General features: G+C 43.5%; 1 protein-coding gene across 3 annotated transcripts in view; it reads right to left on the reverse strand.

Moving 5' to 3' along the window:
* The window catches only part of LOC309551918 (uncharacterized protein), an 800,893-nt gene extending 782,992 nt beyond the window's left edge, over positions 1-17,901 (reverse strand). For 2 of the 3 annotated variants that reach the window (XM_082252637.1, XM_082252634.1), the window contains exon 1: positions 17,837-17,901. In XM_082252637.1, the coding sequence (XP_082108763.1) occupies positions 17,837-17,873 (37 nt within the window). In that variant the 5' untranslated portion in view covers positions 17,874-17,901. The remainder of the gene's footprint in view (positions 1-17,836) is intronic. The other variant, XM_082252636.1, reaches the window with a different exon arrangement.
* Positions 17,902-18,963: the final 1,062 nt, after the last annotated feature.

The following is an 18,963-nucleotide window of genomic DNA, read 5'->3' on the forward strand; positions in this document are numbered from 1 at the left end:
CAAGTCAACCAAGTCTGTTGCGTCCTTTGACGTAATCGAACGCGCCTTCTGAAACTTCACACTTTGGCTCCAGCCTACTGCTCCTACCCTTCCCCTACCACCCCTGCGTAAGGGCCTACCTCTTCCTCTGCCTGTCATTTTTTAAATTACCCTGTGACAAAAGTCTCTAGAAAAGTGCAGTATACAGTATGTGGAACAAGGTATACAACACCCTGCTTCAATCTGTGGTATTGGGGGGCCACTGGTTTATCACAACAGTTCTACAAATAATTGGCCAGTAACTGTTGTCACTGTGTGTAGCACAGTTAACGCAGCAAAATAGGCCAAATTTTTGCAGGACTAAAGTACACTCTTATAAAAGTATATTGTTAAATAACACCCCACTTCAATATGTGGTATTGGGGGGGGGGCCACTGGTTTATCTCACGAGTTGTACAAAAAATTGGCCAGTGAGTTTGGCACTGTTTGTAGCAGAGTTAACGCAGCAAAAGAGGCAATATTGTTGCAGGACACAAATACACTTATAAAAGTATACTCTGATAACACCCCACTTCAATATGTGGTATTGGGGGGCCACTGGTCTATCACACCAGTTATGATACTTTAAAAGTGCTTTTGTCACTGTTTGTAGTATTGCTGCAGAAACGCTCAACACACCAGTCACAATGCTGCACAGTGCACAATACAAATCCACTATAATATGCTTTCTATATTAGAAAGCATATTATACGTGGATTACACCCCTACATAGTGCACTGCACACCTATAACAAATACCAGTCCTTAAAAAAAAAAAAAATTGTGGACCTTAACAGAGCGAATTGTGTCACTGACGATTTGTCCCTGGTGCACACAGCAGACCTCTCCCTACACTGACAAAAATGAGACAGTACACCTATACCAAATACCAGCCCTTAAAAAGGACTTTTGTGGACCTTAACAGAGCGATTTCTGTCACTGACGATCTGTCCCTGGTGCACACAGCAAACCTCTCCCTACACTGACAAAAGAGACAGTACACCTATATCAAATAGCAGCCCTTAAAAGGACTTTTGTGGACCTTAACTTAGGGATTTGTGTCACTGACAAGTTGTCCCTGGTGCACACAGCAGACCTCTCCCTACACTGACAAAAATCAGAGAAATGGCCGCCAGCTCAGGTCTATTTATAAGGTAGGGGGTATGTCCATGCGTTGAAATGTTTTAATTGGCTGTCCCGTTCCACCTGATGGCTGTGTCATGGGTCAAAGTTCTCCCCAATGTAAATGAATATGGCCGCCGTGAACAACGCCATATGTTTGCAAAATCAGCGGGCTGTGAACGAGCAAAGTTTGCCACGAACCAACCGCCGGGCGAACCGCAAGGCCATCCCTATCCTCAGTTTTTATACACGAAAAGGAGGGGTATACTGACCATGACTGTATGGTTAGCGGCACATTACAGGACTTGCCGCTGTAGCTAACAGAGGGTGAAATCAAGGAAATACTTGATAACATTAACACAAATAAATCACCAGGATTGGATGGCTTGCACCCGAGAGTACTCAAGGAACTCAGTAGGGTTATATCGAGACTGTTGTTCCTAATCTTTGCAGACAGTTTATTAACAAGAACTGTACCAGTTGATTGGAGGAAAGCCAATGTGATACCAATATTCAAAAAACAGCGGAGGCATATTCCAGGAAACTATAGGTCAGTCAGCCTGACATCAATAGTATGTAAATTATTGGAAGGGATGATAAGGGACTATATCCAAGAATTTGCTAAGGACAACAGTATCAGCAGCAGTAATCAGCACAGGTTTATAAAAGGAAGTTCTTGCCAAACCAATCTGTAACATTTTACGAGGAGGTGAGCTGTGGATGTGGTGTATCTGGATTTTTCCAAGGCATTCGACACAGTTCCCCACAAACACTTAATCTACAAACTAAGGTCTGCAGGCATCGACTTCAAGGTTTGTTCTTGGATAGAAAACTAGTTACATGGGCTTGTCCAAAGGGTGGTGATAAATAACGTGTACTCAGACTGGTCTGGAGTGGTAAGTGGGGTCCCCCAAGGCTCAGTCCAGGGACCAATTTTGTTCAATTTAAACATTAGTAGCATAGAGGACAGTATCATTAGCTCAATCTCAGTTTTTGCGGATGACACAAAAATAGGCAGGGCAAAAATAGGCAATAATTCATATCAAGATAAAGACATCTTACAGAATGATCTGAACATAATAACAGAGTGGGCAACTACATGGCATATGAGGTTTAATGTAGAGAAATGTAAGATATTGCACTTGGGGGCTAAAAACATAAATGAAAATACGCTCGGGGGGGACCTCTGGGGGAATCCAGGATGGAGAGAGATCTGGGGGTTCTAGTAGAAGATAGACTAAGCAATAGCATGCAATGTCAAGCAGCAGCTGCCAAAGCCGACAGAATATTAGTATGCACAAGGAAGGGGATATATATATTCCAGAGATAAAGCTATAATCTTACCACTTTATAAAACCATGGTCGGGCCACATCTGAAGTATACTGTCCAGTTCTGGTCACCAATCCTCAGAAGGGATCTGCTGGAACTGGAGAGAGTCAAAAGAAGGGCAACTAAACTAATAAAGGGATTGGAGGGCCTTAATTATGAGGAGCGATTACAAGCACTTAATTTACTCTCCCTGGAGAGGAGACGCCTGTGAGGGGACATGATAGTGATTTGCAAATACCTCAATAGTAGAGTTGAGCGGACACCTGGATGTCCGTGTTCGGTGGGTCCAGCCGAACTTGAAAAAAAAGTCCGGGTCCGTGACTCGGACTTTTTCCGAACTTGACCCGAACACCGAACCCCATTGAAGTCAATGGGGACCCGAACTTTCAGGCACTAAAATGGCTCTAAAAAAACAATGGAAAGGTCTAGAGTGCTGCAAATGGCAGCAAAATGTAGTTAAGAGCATGGCACGTGCTCTGCAAACGGTGGATAGGGAAATAACTTAAAACAACATAAAAAAACAGAAAAATAAAACAATTTTCTTCATCTGTGAAGAATGAAGGCCCATATGGAGTAGGAGGGAGGTTGAGGTGGCGGTGGATGTGGCGATGTAGGTGAAAGCGGCGGTGGAGGGAGACGAGGTAGCCAACACTGCTTTTTTTTAGTCATTTTAAATTAGGGTACACCCCAAAAGAGTGAGAAAGATCAAATATATAACAATGGTTGGGTAAGGCCGGTATCCATCTCTATTCTGCACAAGGTACGCACAAGTCCTGTGGGATCCATGCCTGGTTCATTTTAATGAATGTGAGCTTGTCCACATTGGCTCTGGACAGGCGGCTGCGCTTGTCTGTGATAATGCCCCCAGCCGTGCTAAATACACGTTCAGATAATACACGCCAGCACCTCCAAGGCGTAAAGGGCAAGCTCAGGCCATGTGCCCAATTTGGAGACCCAGAAGTTGAAGGGGGCAGACCCGTCATTCACTACATGTAGGCGTGTGCACACATACTGCTCCACCATGTTGGTGAAATGCTGCCTCCTGCTAAGACGTTCCATATGAGCTGCTGGTGCTGCTGTTTGTTGTGGCGTGCTGACAAAGCTTTTTCACATTTCGGCCATGCTAACCCTGCCTTCTGAGGTGCTGGCGGTGCCCTGGTTGAGTTGGCGACCTCTTCCTCCTCCTCCTCTGCCTTGGCCTTGTGCTTCCACTGTGGCCCCGCTGTCAGGTGGGAATGCCAGCAGCATCGCGTCTACCAGCGTGCGCTTGTACTCACGCATCTTGCGATCACGCTCCAGTGAGTGAATTAAGGACGGTACGTTGTCCTTGTAACGGGGATCCAGCAGCGTGGCCACCCAGTAATCAGCACAAGTTAGAATGTGGGCAACTCGGCGGTCGTTGTGGAGACACTGCAGCATGTAATCGCTCATGTGTGCCAGGCTGCCCAGAGGCAACGAAAGGCTGTCCTCTGTGGGAGGTGTATCATCTGTGTCCTCTGTATTCCCCCAGCCACGCACCATTGATGGCCATGAGCTGGCCTGGGTGCCACCCTGCTGTGAACATGGTTCCATCTCCTCCTCCATCTCCTCATCCTCCTCATCCTCCAGAACTGTGCCCCTGCTGGACAATTGTGTACCTGGCGTTTGTGGGTGCAGGAACCAACCCTCGGAGCCACTTGTGAATGACTGCCCTGAAAGCCTTGGAAATGATCCCTCTTCCTCCTCCTCCTCCTGTGCCACATCCTCTTCCATCATCGCCCGAATCGTTTTTTGAAGGAGGCATAGAAGTGGGATAGTTAAGCTGACAACGGCGTCGTCGGCACTGGCCATGTTGGTGGAGTACTCAAAACAGCGCAACAAGGCACATAGGTCTCGCATGGAGGCCCAGTTATAGGTGGTGAAGTGGTGCTGTTCCGCAGAGCAACTCACGCGTGCGTGCTGCAGCTGAAACTCCACTATGGCCTGCTGCTGCTCGCACAGTCTTTCCAGCATGTGCAAGGTGGAGTTCCACCTTGTGGGCACGTCACATATGAGGCGGTGAGCGGGAAGGCCGAAGTTATGCTGCAACGCTGACAGGCGAGCAGCAGCAGGGTGAGAACGCCGAAAATGCGCACAGACTTTCTGCAGCAGCTCTGACATATCGGGGTAATTTTTAAGGAGATGCCTGATCATGCAGGTTGTGCTCAGGTTAAGAAGGTTTATGCCTCGCTTCAGGGTCTGATTGCACAGCGTGCAAACCACTCGTGTCCTGTCATCAGCACATTGTCTGAAGAACTTCCACGCTAGAGAACTCCTTTGACCTTGCTTTGGTGCACTCGGTCCCTTGCTGGGTTGTGCAGTAGCAGGCGTAGTGTCTAGGGCACGGCCGCTCCGCTTTTGCACCCTGCTCCCTCTTCTGCTGTGCTGGTGGCTCTGTGCGATCACCGCCTCTTCCTCCAAACTACTCAGGTCACCTGCATGACCTTCATTCCATGTGGGGTCGAGGACCTCATCGTCCTCCACATCATCTTCCACCCAGTCTTCACCCCTGCCTTCCTTGTCAGTCTCCACAATTCTGAGTGCCGCAGCAGTTGGCACCTGCGTTTTGTCATCATCGGAGACGTGCTGCGATGGTCCTTCCATGTACTCATTTTGAGAAATAAGTAGTTGTGCAATCGCTGCACTCAATCTCTTCCACTTCTGGGGCAGGGCTAGGTGGATGGCCCTGGGAAACCCTGCTGACAGAGTCATCAAAAAGAAGAAGAGACTGCTGCATGACTTGGGGCTCAGACTGCTTGCCTGATTTGCAAGGGGGTGAGGTGAAAGACGGTTGGACATCGGCTGCAGGTGCCAACTCTGACCTTTCTGCAGTAGACTGGGTGGGAGACAATGTGAAGGAACTGGAGGCACTGTCAGCAACCCAATCTACTATCGCCTGTACTTGTTCTTGGCTCAACACTTGTAGAGGCGCATGATGCCCTACCAAATACTGCTGCAGGTTCTGTCGCCTACTCACATTTGAGGAAGGTGTTTCACTTGTGCGTGTAGCTGGCACAGATCGACCACGTCCTCTCCTTGCAACAGGAGCTCTACCAGCAGCACCACGACCCAGGCCACGGCCCCTATTTGACGTTCTCCTCATATATTTCTGTAATTTATGATCTTGCCCCAGAAAGGTGTTTATTGAATAGCGGAACAAAACAACAACAGTATCCCACGGGTGTATTTCACAGTCAAATATGCAATTTATGCCGCCATTTAATTTTTTTTACCCCAAAAGGGTGTATATTGAATAGCGGAATAGAAAAAAGTATATAAAACTGTGTATCTCACACGTACAAACACAGACTAGGCCCCGATTACAATTTTTTGTACCCTAAAGGGAGGATGAGGATGAGGAAGAGGAGGCAAACTGAAGCGCCCTGCAATCCTCGGCGGTGGAAGGAGATGCGCCAAACAAATTTAAAAGGTGTATCTCACACGTACCGATACAGACTATGCCGCAATTTAATTTTTTTCACCCCCAAAAGGGTGTATATTGAATAGCGGAATAGAAAAGAGTATATAAAACGGTGTATCTCACATGTACAAACACAGACTAGGCCCCGATTACAATTTTTTGTACCCTAAAGGGAGGATGAGGAAGAGGAGTAGGAGGAGTTCGGAACAGGAGGCAAACTGAAGTGCCCTGCAATCCTCGGCGGTGGAAGGAGATGCGCCAAACAAATTTAAAAGGTGTATCTCACATGTACCGATACAGACTATGCCACAATTTAATTTTTTTCACCCCAAAAGGGTGTATATTGAATAGCGGAATAGAAAAAAAGTATATAAAAACGGTGTATCTCACACGTACAAACACAGACTAGGCCCCGATTACAATTTTTTTGTAACCTAAAGGGAGGATGAGGATGAGGAAGAGGAGTAGGAGGAGTTTGGAACTGGAGGCAAACTGAAGCGCCCTGCAATCCTCGGCGGTGGAAGTAGATGCGCCAAACAAATTTAAAAGGTGTATCTCACGCGTACCGATACAGACTATGCTGCAATTTAATTTTTTTCACCCCAAAAGGGTGTATATTGAATAGTGGAATAGAAAAAAGTATATAAAACGGTGTATCTCACACGTACAAACACAGACTAGGCCCCGATTACAATTTTTTTGTAACCTAAAGGGAGGATGAGGAAGAGGAGTAGGAGGACTTCGGAACAGGAGGCAAACTGAAGCACCCTGCAATCCTCAGCGGTGGAAGGAGATGCGCCAAACAAATTTAAAAGGTGTATCTCACACGTACCGATACAGACTATGCCGCAATTTAATTTTTTTCACCCCAAAAGGGTGTATATTGAATAGCGGAATACAAAAAAGTATATAAAAAGGTGTATCTCACACGTACCGATACAGACTATGCCGCAATTTAATTTTTTTCACCCCAAAAGGGTGTATATTGAATAGCCGAATAGAAAAAAGTATATAAAATTGGTGATTTTTCAATAGCACATGTGAACACAGCAGTGTCTTATGTTTTATGAATAAGAAAACCCCTCGGCTAAAAGGGATAATATAGCGCTTGCTGGTAAATGCAAATAAATATAAAATGTCAATCTAAAAGCATACAATAAAATATATGCCCTTAAAACGCACAGTAAGACAGTATAATGATTATAAATATAAATAAATAACAATGGTGCCAGGTGAAGTCCAAAATAGTGCAATAGTGAATATATAATAAAAAGTCCAAAGAAAGTGCCAGGAATAAGTGCGAGTGCTTGAGGCTGAATCCAATTACAAAGGTGACTTTCAAGGGAGAAATAGGATGTAAACTCACCAGATGTGATGGGTCTCAAATGTCATATGACAAAGAGACCTGTATTGCTTTATGACCATCCAGTTCAAGGATAAGGTGACTGCTGGGCTCAGGTCCCCCTAGACCGGGATTCTCCAGGTGTATGGATCGGGTTCCCGAGGTCCTCCAATTTGGATAGGGAGAGGAAAGAAAGAGGCTCCGGATGGTGCAATACCGTTAAAAAGTATTGTTTATTGAATAAGATAGCCAAACATGGATAAAATATCTTTAAAAGAGCTGCTAGCTGTCCTCCGGTAACTGCCTGTAGCGTGGATAGCGGTTTGCGTTCCAAGCTCGACTTCCGGATTGACGGCATGCGTTCCACCTGACGTGCGTTTCGTCAGAGCGTATGACGTCTCCTCTACCTCTGAAGACGTATGTCATATGACATTTGAGACCCATCACATCTGGTGAGTTTACATCCTATTTCTCCCTTGAAAGTCACCTTTACCCGTCCCGGGTAACGATCGAGCGGCTCCAGAGTCGCATCGGTCATTACCGACGGAAAGCAGACCGTCGGCTTCAAACCACAGTACCGGGATGGTGTCTCTATCTAGAGGCATCATCCCGGTATACTACTGCAAAGTTACCCGACGTACCGGTACGTTGATATGCGGTAAGTGGTTAAATTTGTAATTTTTAAATAGCAGATTAGAACAGCACTGTGTAGTAAAATATAGCTGAACGCTGCACACAACAGACTGATAAAAATATTTTTTTTTCTCCCTCCTCCTCCTCCTCAGTGGGCTCAAGTGAGGGCAAAAAGATTGCTCACTGCACCACCCCCACACAGCAAAATCGACGTAGATCGCTAACGGACGATTGTTCTGTCCTGTGTCTCCTAATCTCTCCCTGCCTACTCTCTCCAGCCTGTCCCTAAAATGCTTTTCTATCTTTCCCTGCCTACACTCCGACCTGTCCCTACATTCTTTTCAGCCACAATGTTTTTTTTTCCTGTCTCTGTCCCTAATCAGCAGCAGCCAGCACCGTTGTGTGTGCACTCTCCCTACACTAGAACAGACTGACGCGCACGGCGCTGTGTCTCTAGCTTATAAAGACCTGGGTCACATGCTTCAGCTGGCCAATCACAGCCATGCCATTAGTAGGCATGGCTGTGATGGCTTCTATGGCACACCAGTTAAACACTTGTTGATTGGCTGTTGAAACCGCGCCATTAAAACCGCGCCATTACATACAAAACAGGAAATAAAATTACGGAACACGGATTTTAAACCCGAATATACAGTAAAGTTTTCGGGTCCGTGTCCGGGTAACAAAAATCCAAATATCCGGTACGGACCCGAATAATACAGTCCGTGTTCGCTCAACCCTACTCAATAGTGATCCCAGCATAGGAAAAAAAAACAATTTCTTCTCAAGGAGTGTAAGAGGACACATGGCAACACAATAAGATTAGAGTAGAGGCGGTTTTAATTTAGGCTGTGTAAGAGATTTTTTACTGTAAGGACGTGAGAATGTGGAACTCTCTAATAATTGGTGGTAACTGTGGAGAGTATGGTTACTTTTAAAAGATACTCAAAAAGAGGATAGGTGGGGGTTTGACATATCTTGACAGGTCATCTCACTCTGCATCCCTCAGACCAGTCACCTCCAGTGAAAGCTATGGGAGCTGTACTGTATCTTACTGCTGGCACACTCAGAGTCCGTGCGGTCACATGGTGCGCTGTTCCTCCGTACCGCGTCACCTTTTACATCATACCCGGAAGTCAGAAGCCAGTTGTCCGCATGAGTTGATCGGCTCGAGGCAAGGCTGAAGGTGAGTGAAGCGGGCCCAGTGCATGACGTCAACGCGTTTTGTGTGCGTGAAGCACGCTTCGTCAGGACATTATGACGCCCGCATTGCACCATCTTTATACCCGTGGGCTTAACCAATATCCACACCTGGGTCAGATTTCAAATTGCGGACATCATCTCAGAGAAATCTTGTGGTCAGTAGTGGGTAGTGCAATGTAAGTAACACATTAGAAAGAAAAAAAACCTTCCAGAAAGTTCGGCCCGGATTTCAGAACCCCATTGAAATCAATGGGACCCGAACTTCGGTAATCAAAAAACCCCATTTTGAAGCCCTAAAACCCAATAAATGCCCCTAAAAAGTGCCTAGGGTTCTGTGTCATGCCCCAGAGACTATTAATCACACAAAAAAAGTTCTTAAAAATTGTCATTTTTGATAGAGAGCCAATTATTGAAGATTTCTTTGGATTTAGTGTCTGGTGGGTCTAAAAAGTTTACCTGTGAAGTTTCAGCTCTGTAGCATGTCCAGAACCAGAAAAAAAAGATTGTTTGTATTAGAACACTTATAGAACAGAGATATGGCTCCGCTATTTTCACACCTTGCCGGTTTTGTAGCAAGCGTTTTTTTGGGCATTTTTTGGGGGTTATTGGAGGCAGGCATAACATCAGAACTTCTGTGTAGGGGTATATATACACACACACACACACACACACACACACACACACACTTATATGTATATATACATATACACATATATAGGTGTGAAAGTAGCAGAACACTATACTTGCCCTAATGAAATAATTAACACCCATATGGCTTCTCTCCTTTCACACCTATATGTGTGTATGTGTATAAATACATATAAGTGTGTGTATATCTACACCTATACAGACGTTCAGATGTTTTGCCTGCCTCCAAAGACCCCCCAAAAATGCCCCATTTTTTTGGGGTCTTTGGAGGCAGGCAAAACATCTGAACTTCTGTATAGGGGTATATATACACACACACTTATATGTTTTTATACACATACACATATATAGGTGTGATAGGAGCGGAGCCATATGCCTGTTAATTTTTTCATTAGCGCAAGCATAGTGTTCTGCTACTTTCACACCTATATATGTGTATGTGTATATATATATATACATACATGTGTGTGTATATATACCCCTATACAGAAGTTCAGATGTTTTGCCTGCCTCCAAAGACCCCAGAAAAATGCCCAAAAAAAACGCCTGCGCCAAAAAAAAAAAAAACACCCAGGTGTGTTATTGCAGGCGTTTTTTTTGGGCATTTTTTGGGGGTCTTTGGAGGCAGGCAAAACATCTGAACTTCTGTATAGGGGTATATATACACACACACTTATATGTATTTATACACATACACATATATAGGTGTGATAGCAGAGAAGCCATATGGGTGTTAATTATTTCATTAGCGCAAGTATAGTGTTCTGCTACTTTCACACCTATATATGTGTATGTGTATATATACATATAAGTGTGTGTGTATATATACCCCTATACAGAAGTTCAGATGTTTTGCCTGCCTCCAAAGACCCCAAAAAAATGCCCAAAAAAACGCCTGCAATAACACACCTGGGCGTTTTTTTTGGCGCAGGCGTTTTTTGGGGTATTTTTTGGGGGTCTTTGGAGGCTGGCAAAACATCTGAACTTCTGTATAGGGGTATATATACACACACACTTATATGTATTTATACACATACACACATATAGGTGCGATAGCAGCGGAGCCATATGCCTGTTAATTATTTCATTAGCGCAAGCATAGTGTTCTGCTACTTTCACACCTATATATGTGTATGTGTATATATACATACATATGTGTGTATATATACCCCTATACAGAAGTTCAGATGTCATGCCTGACTCCAAACATGTCCTCAAAAAAAACCTATAAACGCCTGCAGCAAAAAGCAGGCTGACAGGCGAGAAGCCATATCGCTGTTCTATAAGTCACCTAAGAGAAACAAACTTTTCTCTATAGCAGTCACCCTGAAATGGAAGGGTTTGGTCACCCTGCCATAGCAGTCAGTGTCAGTTCACCCTACACTACACTACGGTCATCTTGGCACCTAACACTTTCCATACAGAAACTAGATTTTTGAATATAACTAAAGTGGAAAATAGCACACTAACTACACTAGATATCCCTTTCCTCACACTAATAATTTCTAAATTACACTTTTGAAGCAGAAGTAACAGAACTGCTTCCACTCTCTTCCATGTCCCTGTATTACAATTCTAGGAATTTGACGGGGCCATCTTATATACTGGGGGGCGTATTCACTAATGATTGGCCTCTGGATCCCCTAGTCACTCCAATCACATTCCTAGCATTCTCCTGCCCCCTCAATTGGCTTTTACTGATGGTTCTGGTCCAATCACGGGCTTTTAAAGCCCAGCTCCTCTCCCATTGCATTTTGGTCGGTTCTGGTTGCTGAATTCCAAACTTTTTCAGCAAAAAGTTCGGAATTCGGCCGAATTTTGAACACCCAATGTTCGGGTCGAACCGATGGTGGACCCGAACTGTTCGATCATCCCTACTCAGCACAGCCACCCCACTGATAGCCGCTGTCCTCCTACATGATCCTACCTGTTTCTCAGTGCATATTGATACATGTTGAGCGGACTAACATCATACCCCATAGAGGACTTACACTGATTTCTCTGTGTGACGGGAGTCACTTTGGGCGCGGGGTGACCAGGAAACTGGGGGGCACTGGGGATATGGTTTGGATGGCTCCAAATGGGACAGTGATATTCAGGAATGATGTCTCTCTTGAAATCCCTGTACATTGTGAGGTCCATGACAAGGAAGTACAACTCCTAAAATGGGCATTCCAGGAAGTTCAATGTGGAGAGGGACTGTCTATTGCTTAACGATGTTGCTTTTGTCTGAATAAGTAAATTGTCATAATCTTGTCTGAGGTGGCTTTCCATTCACCTATTGTTAAGTGTGCTAATGAACTCACCTGTTATCTGCTAAGGGATGTATTGACACTCAGAGTAATGTGTATTGGGGGCTCGTTATGTAACCATTGTGTGATGTTTGGGGCTGGATTTGGGTCATTGTTCATGTAGTGACTGCATTGCTTCTAACGTGTATATAAAGCATGTATTCCTTTTCAATAAAGAGTCTGATTCTTGCTTGACCCTCAGTACAGAGCCCCGTCTCGTACTTGGGGGGGGGGGGGATTATTCATATGGGTTTCTGGTTCAGCTGAGTGGAGTGTCCGGTAGCTGCTTTTGTGTTCAGGAATGAAATGTCCTAAACGACTGTAACCCCTTTCATACTCGGGGTGTCGTTACACTCGTAACCTCATGCCTCCTACTGCTCCATGACAACACAAAAAACTGCACACCCCTTAGGTGCACTGTCAAGACATACATGGGGACATGGTCACTGGATGTGAAGTTTATTTCAATTAGGATATGTGAAGTTATGGCCCATTGCCCTTTGGACTTGCAGGCGTATACCTAAGGAGGGACTGTGATATCCTGATTTGTTTGTCTGGCATCAATTTATCTGATCTGCCTACAGTATCCATCTTCATAATTACATTAGTTGTTATGGACTTCTACACAGAATGAGGATACAAGCCTATATTTTGCTTTGCATTGAGAGTTTGGCATTCGTTGGCATGTTTGCACCTATTGCCTCATATCCATCATGCAAGCTAGCCATAAGAATCATCTGAATATGCTTTGCTGTTAGGATATTTCAGGGGTCTTGGTGCGCTAGGCACAGGGTGGATGAATTTGGGCCCAATCGATGTGTGTGTGAGTGAATGTGGTTATGCTGCAGCAACAAGTCTACAGGTTGTTCCAGTCTGCTGTAGATTTTTAGCAACTGTTTGATTTTTTGTCTTTTTCTTATCACTATCAATAAAGGTTTTTTGCATTTTTTTCTATAACCAGAGTAGAGCCTTGTTTTTGCAACTTTTTCTGGGGGTATTACTCCAAAACTCCCACCTCTCCTCTTGTATACAGCCCCTTGCTTGCTAAGGCTCCCTGGTCCTTAATTTGCCGTTTTTAATATATTTATATTACAGGAAGTAACATCCTCCAGTTCACTATCTGGAGGTCTGTAGTATCCCTGAAATATTTTTTATATTTCATTACTTTTAAAAGACTCTTGGACGTGCATCTCATAGATCACAACATTCAGGGTTATGGGAAATGATCACGTCACTGACACACACACACACACACACACACACACCTACACAGGTTGAACTGGATGGACTGTTTTCTTTATTCAACCTCAACTGCTATGTAACTATGAATGTAACCTAGAATGTGCAAGGGTAAAACCCGCTATGCTATTGTCTGTATATCTTTGCATGTTTTTATACTCAACTGTAGGGTTTTAATAATTTTGTATAATAAAATACTTTTTTATTCTAAAGAAGGTGTTAGTGCTCACCTCAGTGACACCTCCATATCCTGTAAAGTCCTACTTCCTTTTTGAAGGGGATCCCCTTCTGTTCTTTTTTAGTGGCCCAGATCAGACCCGATGGTAGTCCATAGGGGTGAAAAGACCATCTGATCAGGTCCGCCAAAAAATACTGACAGATGAACGTGATCAGGCCCACCATGTGAAATTAGCCTTACATGTTACACCTGTAAATAACGTGTTACCAAAGAGCATCTGCACTCCTCCGATCCCCTGCTGTGACAGTGGGCAAGAATCTTCTTCCTGCACCCATTATCACAATTTAAAATTAGCATGGCCGTGCAGGGCTCTGCCAACACAGTAGCACTATTCATTCACAGTGATCTGTGAATGAATGAACTAACTACTAACTGGCACTGCAGCAGACAGCTTGTAGTTCTCAATATACTGGCGAGTGCTCTCAAAAATCATTGGTCTTCCTGCTCTCCAGTAACTGTCTGCCTTTATGGGAGGTATGGGCAGACAGCTTTACTGGGATTCTGCAGGAGCCTGATATTTCATCCATGATCTGCTGATAGCAGGGGAAATGTGCTGCAAGCTCCATAAAAAAATAAATAAATAAATGCACATTTTTTACCTAGAAAAATATGTTCATTTAATTTTTTTTTTCAAAGTTGAACTTAGCCTTTAAGAAATGTCTGTGACATGCACTGTCACTCCGGACATATGGGAGATAACAGAGTTTAAAGTATGGTAGAGTTTTCCAAAATATGGGCAAGTATTTTTTAGTCCCTTTTTTTCACATGGGCACCTCCGTGTAGTGGAATCTGCTTGCTTGCTGATCCCCGCTGAGCAAGCAGATGACAGGTCCATGTCTGCTCCACTGTGCAGAGCAAACACGGACACAGTCCCTCTCTCCTCTATGGGGAAATCGTATGGAAACTGACCGCCTGTGCATTTCTATCCAAAGCCATCTGATCTGCCGGACGGATGGAAAATAGGACCACCATCCATCTAGTTTTGGCAGACAGGATCGGATCAGATGGCGGCGGGTGTCGGCGGACATCCGCCACTCCATAGAGGAGACTTCAGAGTTCGATCAGGTTTGCCTGAAAAACTGACAGGCGTGATCGGACAGCCCGTGTGAAAGAGCCCTACATTTCTTATTAGGGAATACCCTGGTTGATTTTTTACATTTTGTTTTAATGAAAAGAAAAACAAGAAGAAATGCATAGAAACTATTTTTAAAGAAAGACAAAAGCAACAGTATAATAATCAGGATTAAAAGTAAAAAAGTACTTGTAAGTTCACCCGGCCCTTGGTTCCTCTACAGAGTAAAATTTGCTTGGAATACATATGATATCATAGAGTTATTGTCTCTCCTCTAAATTATTTTTTCAAAATCTTTAGCAGTTTTGATGATGAATGAGGGCTTATGAGCTGCAGATGAAGCCATATTTTCTGGTCTAAGAGGAGGGCATTTACAGAAATACCATGCCCAATCAAAGGGTCTAAGGAGTGTACTGAAGTTGTGTTGAGTTTGCCTTGATGCCATTTTTTCTAACCGTGTCAATATTTCTAGGTGACCATGGTTTACAGTCTGGCAACAAACATATTATTGTACCCAACAATATCACAATTTGACAGAGACAAAACATGAAATAAATTGATATATTGCTTGGCAGAGTTAATGTGACATATTTACTTGCTCTACACTATAGCATAGACATATATCAGACTAATTAGGACTTACTTAGATAATTGTGTTTATTCTTTGTTCATTAGATTTTTTTGTTTTTACACAAATACACAAAAAAAAAAAAAGGGGGAGGATAACAGAAGGATCATAAGATTCAGATTATACATACTAATACATAAGGCAAATCAAAGTACAACATGTTAATTCCCCAATAGGTAAATAGAAAAAGAGCATTATCACCCTATTAAGTGGGGCATGAGATAAGCAATCGTCCAACCTTGGCATAGAGTGTAATTTCAGAAGTATGCCTATACCAGCAACATAGGAAACACTGAAGAGGTCTTTCAACAAGGAGAGCAAGAAGGAAACCCTCCTCAAGTGCTTACATAACAACAGTTTGGTTATAACCAGACAAATGTGTAAAAGTCTGAAAATAATTGCAATAACTATTAAAAGTGGGTAGACAAGCAAAAATAGGGGGAGAAGAAAAAAAGGGGGGGGGGAGAGAGCAGAGGGAGGTAGGTTGTGATCCAAGCACTATGAGGAGAGATAAGACTGAATATACAAGAATGATAGCAAGTATTATGACAGGGAGATCAAAGGTAAGAGGCAAATTTAGAGAAGTATCAAAAGTGATTCCAGTCCCACCAGGTCAAGGTATAATTGTCAGTGTTGTCTTTCTTCCAGGAGATCAAATTTTCTAGATGCCAAATAGAATCTATTTCACAGGCACATTCCACAAAGGATGAGGGTTGTGGTTTTTCACCATACCCTGGCGATACCAGTACATGCAGAAGTCAAGAATTGTCGAAGAAGCCTTTTTTTTATTTTGTTTAAAGGATTCAGGCATCATTAATAGCAAAGTAATGAGATGAGAGTTAGTAATTTTGTCTCCAACTAAATAATAGAAGAGGTGAAGTATTTTGTCCCAGAAAGAAGTTATGAGTGATGGTGCCTGGGACCTTTAAACATCTCCAGCAGGTGTTTGGAATGGACGGGTCTAATTTATGCAAGGCAGTAGGGCAATGATACCACCTGGTGAGGATCTTAAAGTTGCGCTCTTGTGCTCTAGAAGATATGGAGGTCTTATAAGTAAATGTTACTATTTTGTCCCAGTCAAAGTCATCATCTGGGATATTAGGTTTCTGTTCCCATTAGGAAATGAATGGCGGGGCATGTGGTAGGGAGGTCTTCAGCAAAACCTGGTATATGTGAGAGGGGGGGTGTTCCGCCCTGACAGACTTGGACAGCAAGCTCTCGAAATCAGTGAGTGGTCTGGTTAGGATAGTTGCAGTTATATTAGCAGCAAGACAATGTTGGAGTTGGGAGTATTCCATTCCACCTCTAGCCTGGTTATGACAGGACCCTAACAGTTGTGATAGTGGAATCAATGTACTATTCTGCAGGGTGTGACAGAGCAGCAGTTTCTCTTCCTTTTTCCAAAGAAGAAATCGAGATTGATGTAGGAGGAAATGCAAGAGTCTAAAAAAGAGATGAGGGTGGGCTAGGTCTCGATGTGAGTAACCCCTTCCATACATAAGAGTCCCATGTACGGGGAGTAAAAGTCACCAGAAGGGGCAAGGCATCTATATGTGGTCTGTCTTTTGGGTTGGTCCATAGTAAGTATGTGATGTCAGGAGTGAGAAGGTCATTTTCCAGGTCTGTCCATAATTTAGAGTCTCAGCTATGGTACCAATTAGGCATGTGCAATTTGTTTTGTAGCAAATCGAAATTCAAACACATTTTGCATCTTTCGGACATTTGTAGTCAAGCTCTAACCTACAGCAGAAGGGTGGCTTAAAATGGTAATAAACATAACATTACCGGCACTCCAGCAGAGTTTTTATGGCAGAAGAGATCCTGATGGTATGCTGTGCATACTAGCATAATATGGCATATGACTACAGTGAGCCCAGATAAAATAAAATAAAAAATAAATACATTTAACAAGTTTAATACCACTTTAGGAGATAGGCGATTTTGGGCCCGTGTCCTGTCAAAGATACTGTGACTGAAATGTTGTAATGTGATTTATGATGGCCTGATTTGTTTCTGAAGTTGAATGTTTAATCTGATGACTTTTTTTAATGACTTGTAAATTTTGAAGAAATAAGGTGGCACAGTGCTACTGGCAATTTCAGCTATAGTCACCGAAGTAAAACTATGAGCTTGCTCATGTCTATATGAAGTTCCAAGAGTTTTTTAGGATAAGAGCATGAGCAAAAAAAGGGAAAGTTGTGTTTATGTCTAATTAATCCACTCCTATTTAACATATATTGCTATACAAAACGTATCCTCTGTGTGTAATCTTCTGTGAGTTTAGTTCTCCTTCATTGTGAGTCTGTGCTTTGCTCATTCGGGAGTGATTTGTCTCTTTATAATCTTCCCTTTATAGCCAAATGTTTATAAAAAAGGTTAAAAAATAAAATACTAAAACTATACCTTAAATATGCAATATTTTTCTTTGATAAATAAAAGTTTTGAGGCCGTATTGCACTTCTGGCAGCTCATACTCAGGACAAGATGAGAAGATTACAAAGGCTGTTACAGCTACTTTTTATTTTCTGCAAACACTGAAATCTGTCAATCACGATCCCTCCGGGATACAGACTGACCACACTTTTTCCAGTGACAATAGCTTCTTCGTTAAATGCAGCCAGTTTTAGCACTTACCTAGAAAGGATAGACTGATGAAGATGAAGAGTCTCATCGCTCGTTGCCTGTTGTGACAGCTGGATGGCAGATGTACAGTCTAAATGTATTTTCGTTTATAGTAAGAGGAAGTGAAGAAACAGAAGAAGTGGTATTAAAGAATTAGAAGTCATGTTTTTGGAAGACAATAACATGCAGCCGTGATGTAAGAGGGCCGTGAGAAATAAGACTCTAAAAATAACAATTCAAGTACAAATTTAATTTTTACAGACACATTTTACATGGCAAAAGCATAGTTCCCGACTGTCCCTGATTTCGAGGGGCTGTCCCTTATTTGGAACAAAGTCTCTCTCTCTCTCCCTCTTTCCTCCTTATTTGTCCCTCATTTAGGTCTGATCTATATAGTTGTATATAAAATGCACTACTTATCTATCAAAAAGTGTTTCCGGGTGCTAAACCTTTCATACAATTTCTAAATTGCTGCATTTGTAAATGTCAAAAGCCAGTATAAAAGAATAGGAGTGGTACAAACAGCACTTTTGGATTTGACTAATCTTTTTTTTTTTTTTTGTATAATTCTCCTTTAAGGAGGCATGGGGCGTATTCTATGCCTACATATTATTGCTAAAAGGTGTCCCTCTTTACTATCTCAAAAAGTTGGGAGGTATGCAAAAGTCTGCTTGCAAGGACAGCTCATTTCTTTGTCATAATGATCTAATGAGAGGCTTAAACCATATCCAAACGGGGCGTGGTCTGGACGCGCTAGAAGATGGCAGCCTGAGAACGGAGCTCCCGCCGCCTCGAGTCCTCACAAGCCTCGCTCAGGGATTCCACTGCCGCTAGACCGCTGGTGAAGATGGCAACGACTGCCCGATCCTCCTCGGCCACCCGCTCTCGATCCCCGCGGGATCCAGCAAGTAAGCTGAGCCCCAGCATCCCGGAGCTCTTCCGCATGCAGGCCGCAACCATGTCTCAGCCCGGGCTTTCCTCCGCCTCTGCCTCTCTCCCCTCATCCCCTGCCCGCTCCTATGCGGCGGCCGCATCGGGGGGGGCAGAGTCGGCTTCTGCTCCTCCGCCTGCACCGAGGCAGCTCTGCATGGAGGATCTCCACCTCATCGCTGCGGACATCAAAAATACCTTGGGAGCGG

The sequence above is a fragment of the Pelophylax lessonae genome (assembly GCF_965119305.1).
Source record: "Pelophylax lessonae genome assembly, chromosome: 4".
In the NCBI taxonomy this organism is placed as follows: Eukaryota; Metazoa; Chordata; class Amphibia; order Anura; family Ranidae; genus Pelophylax; species Pelophylax lessonae.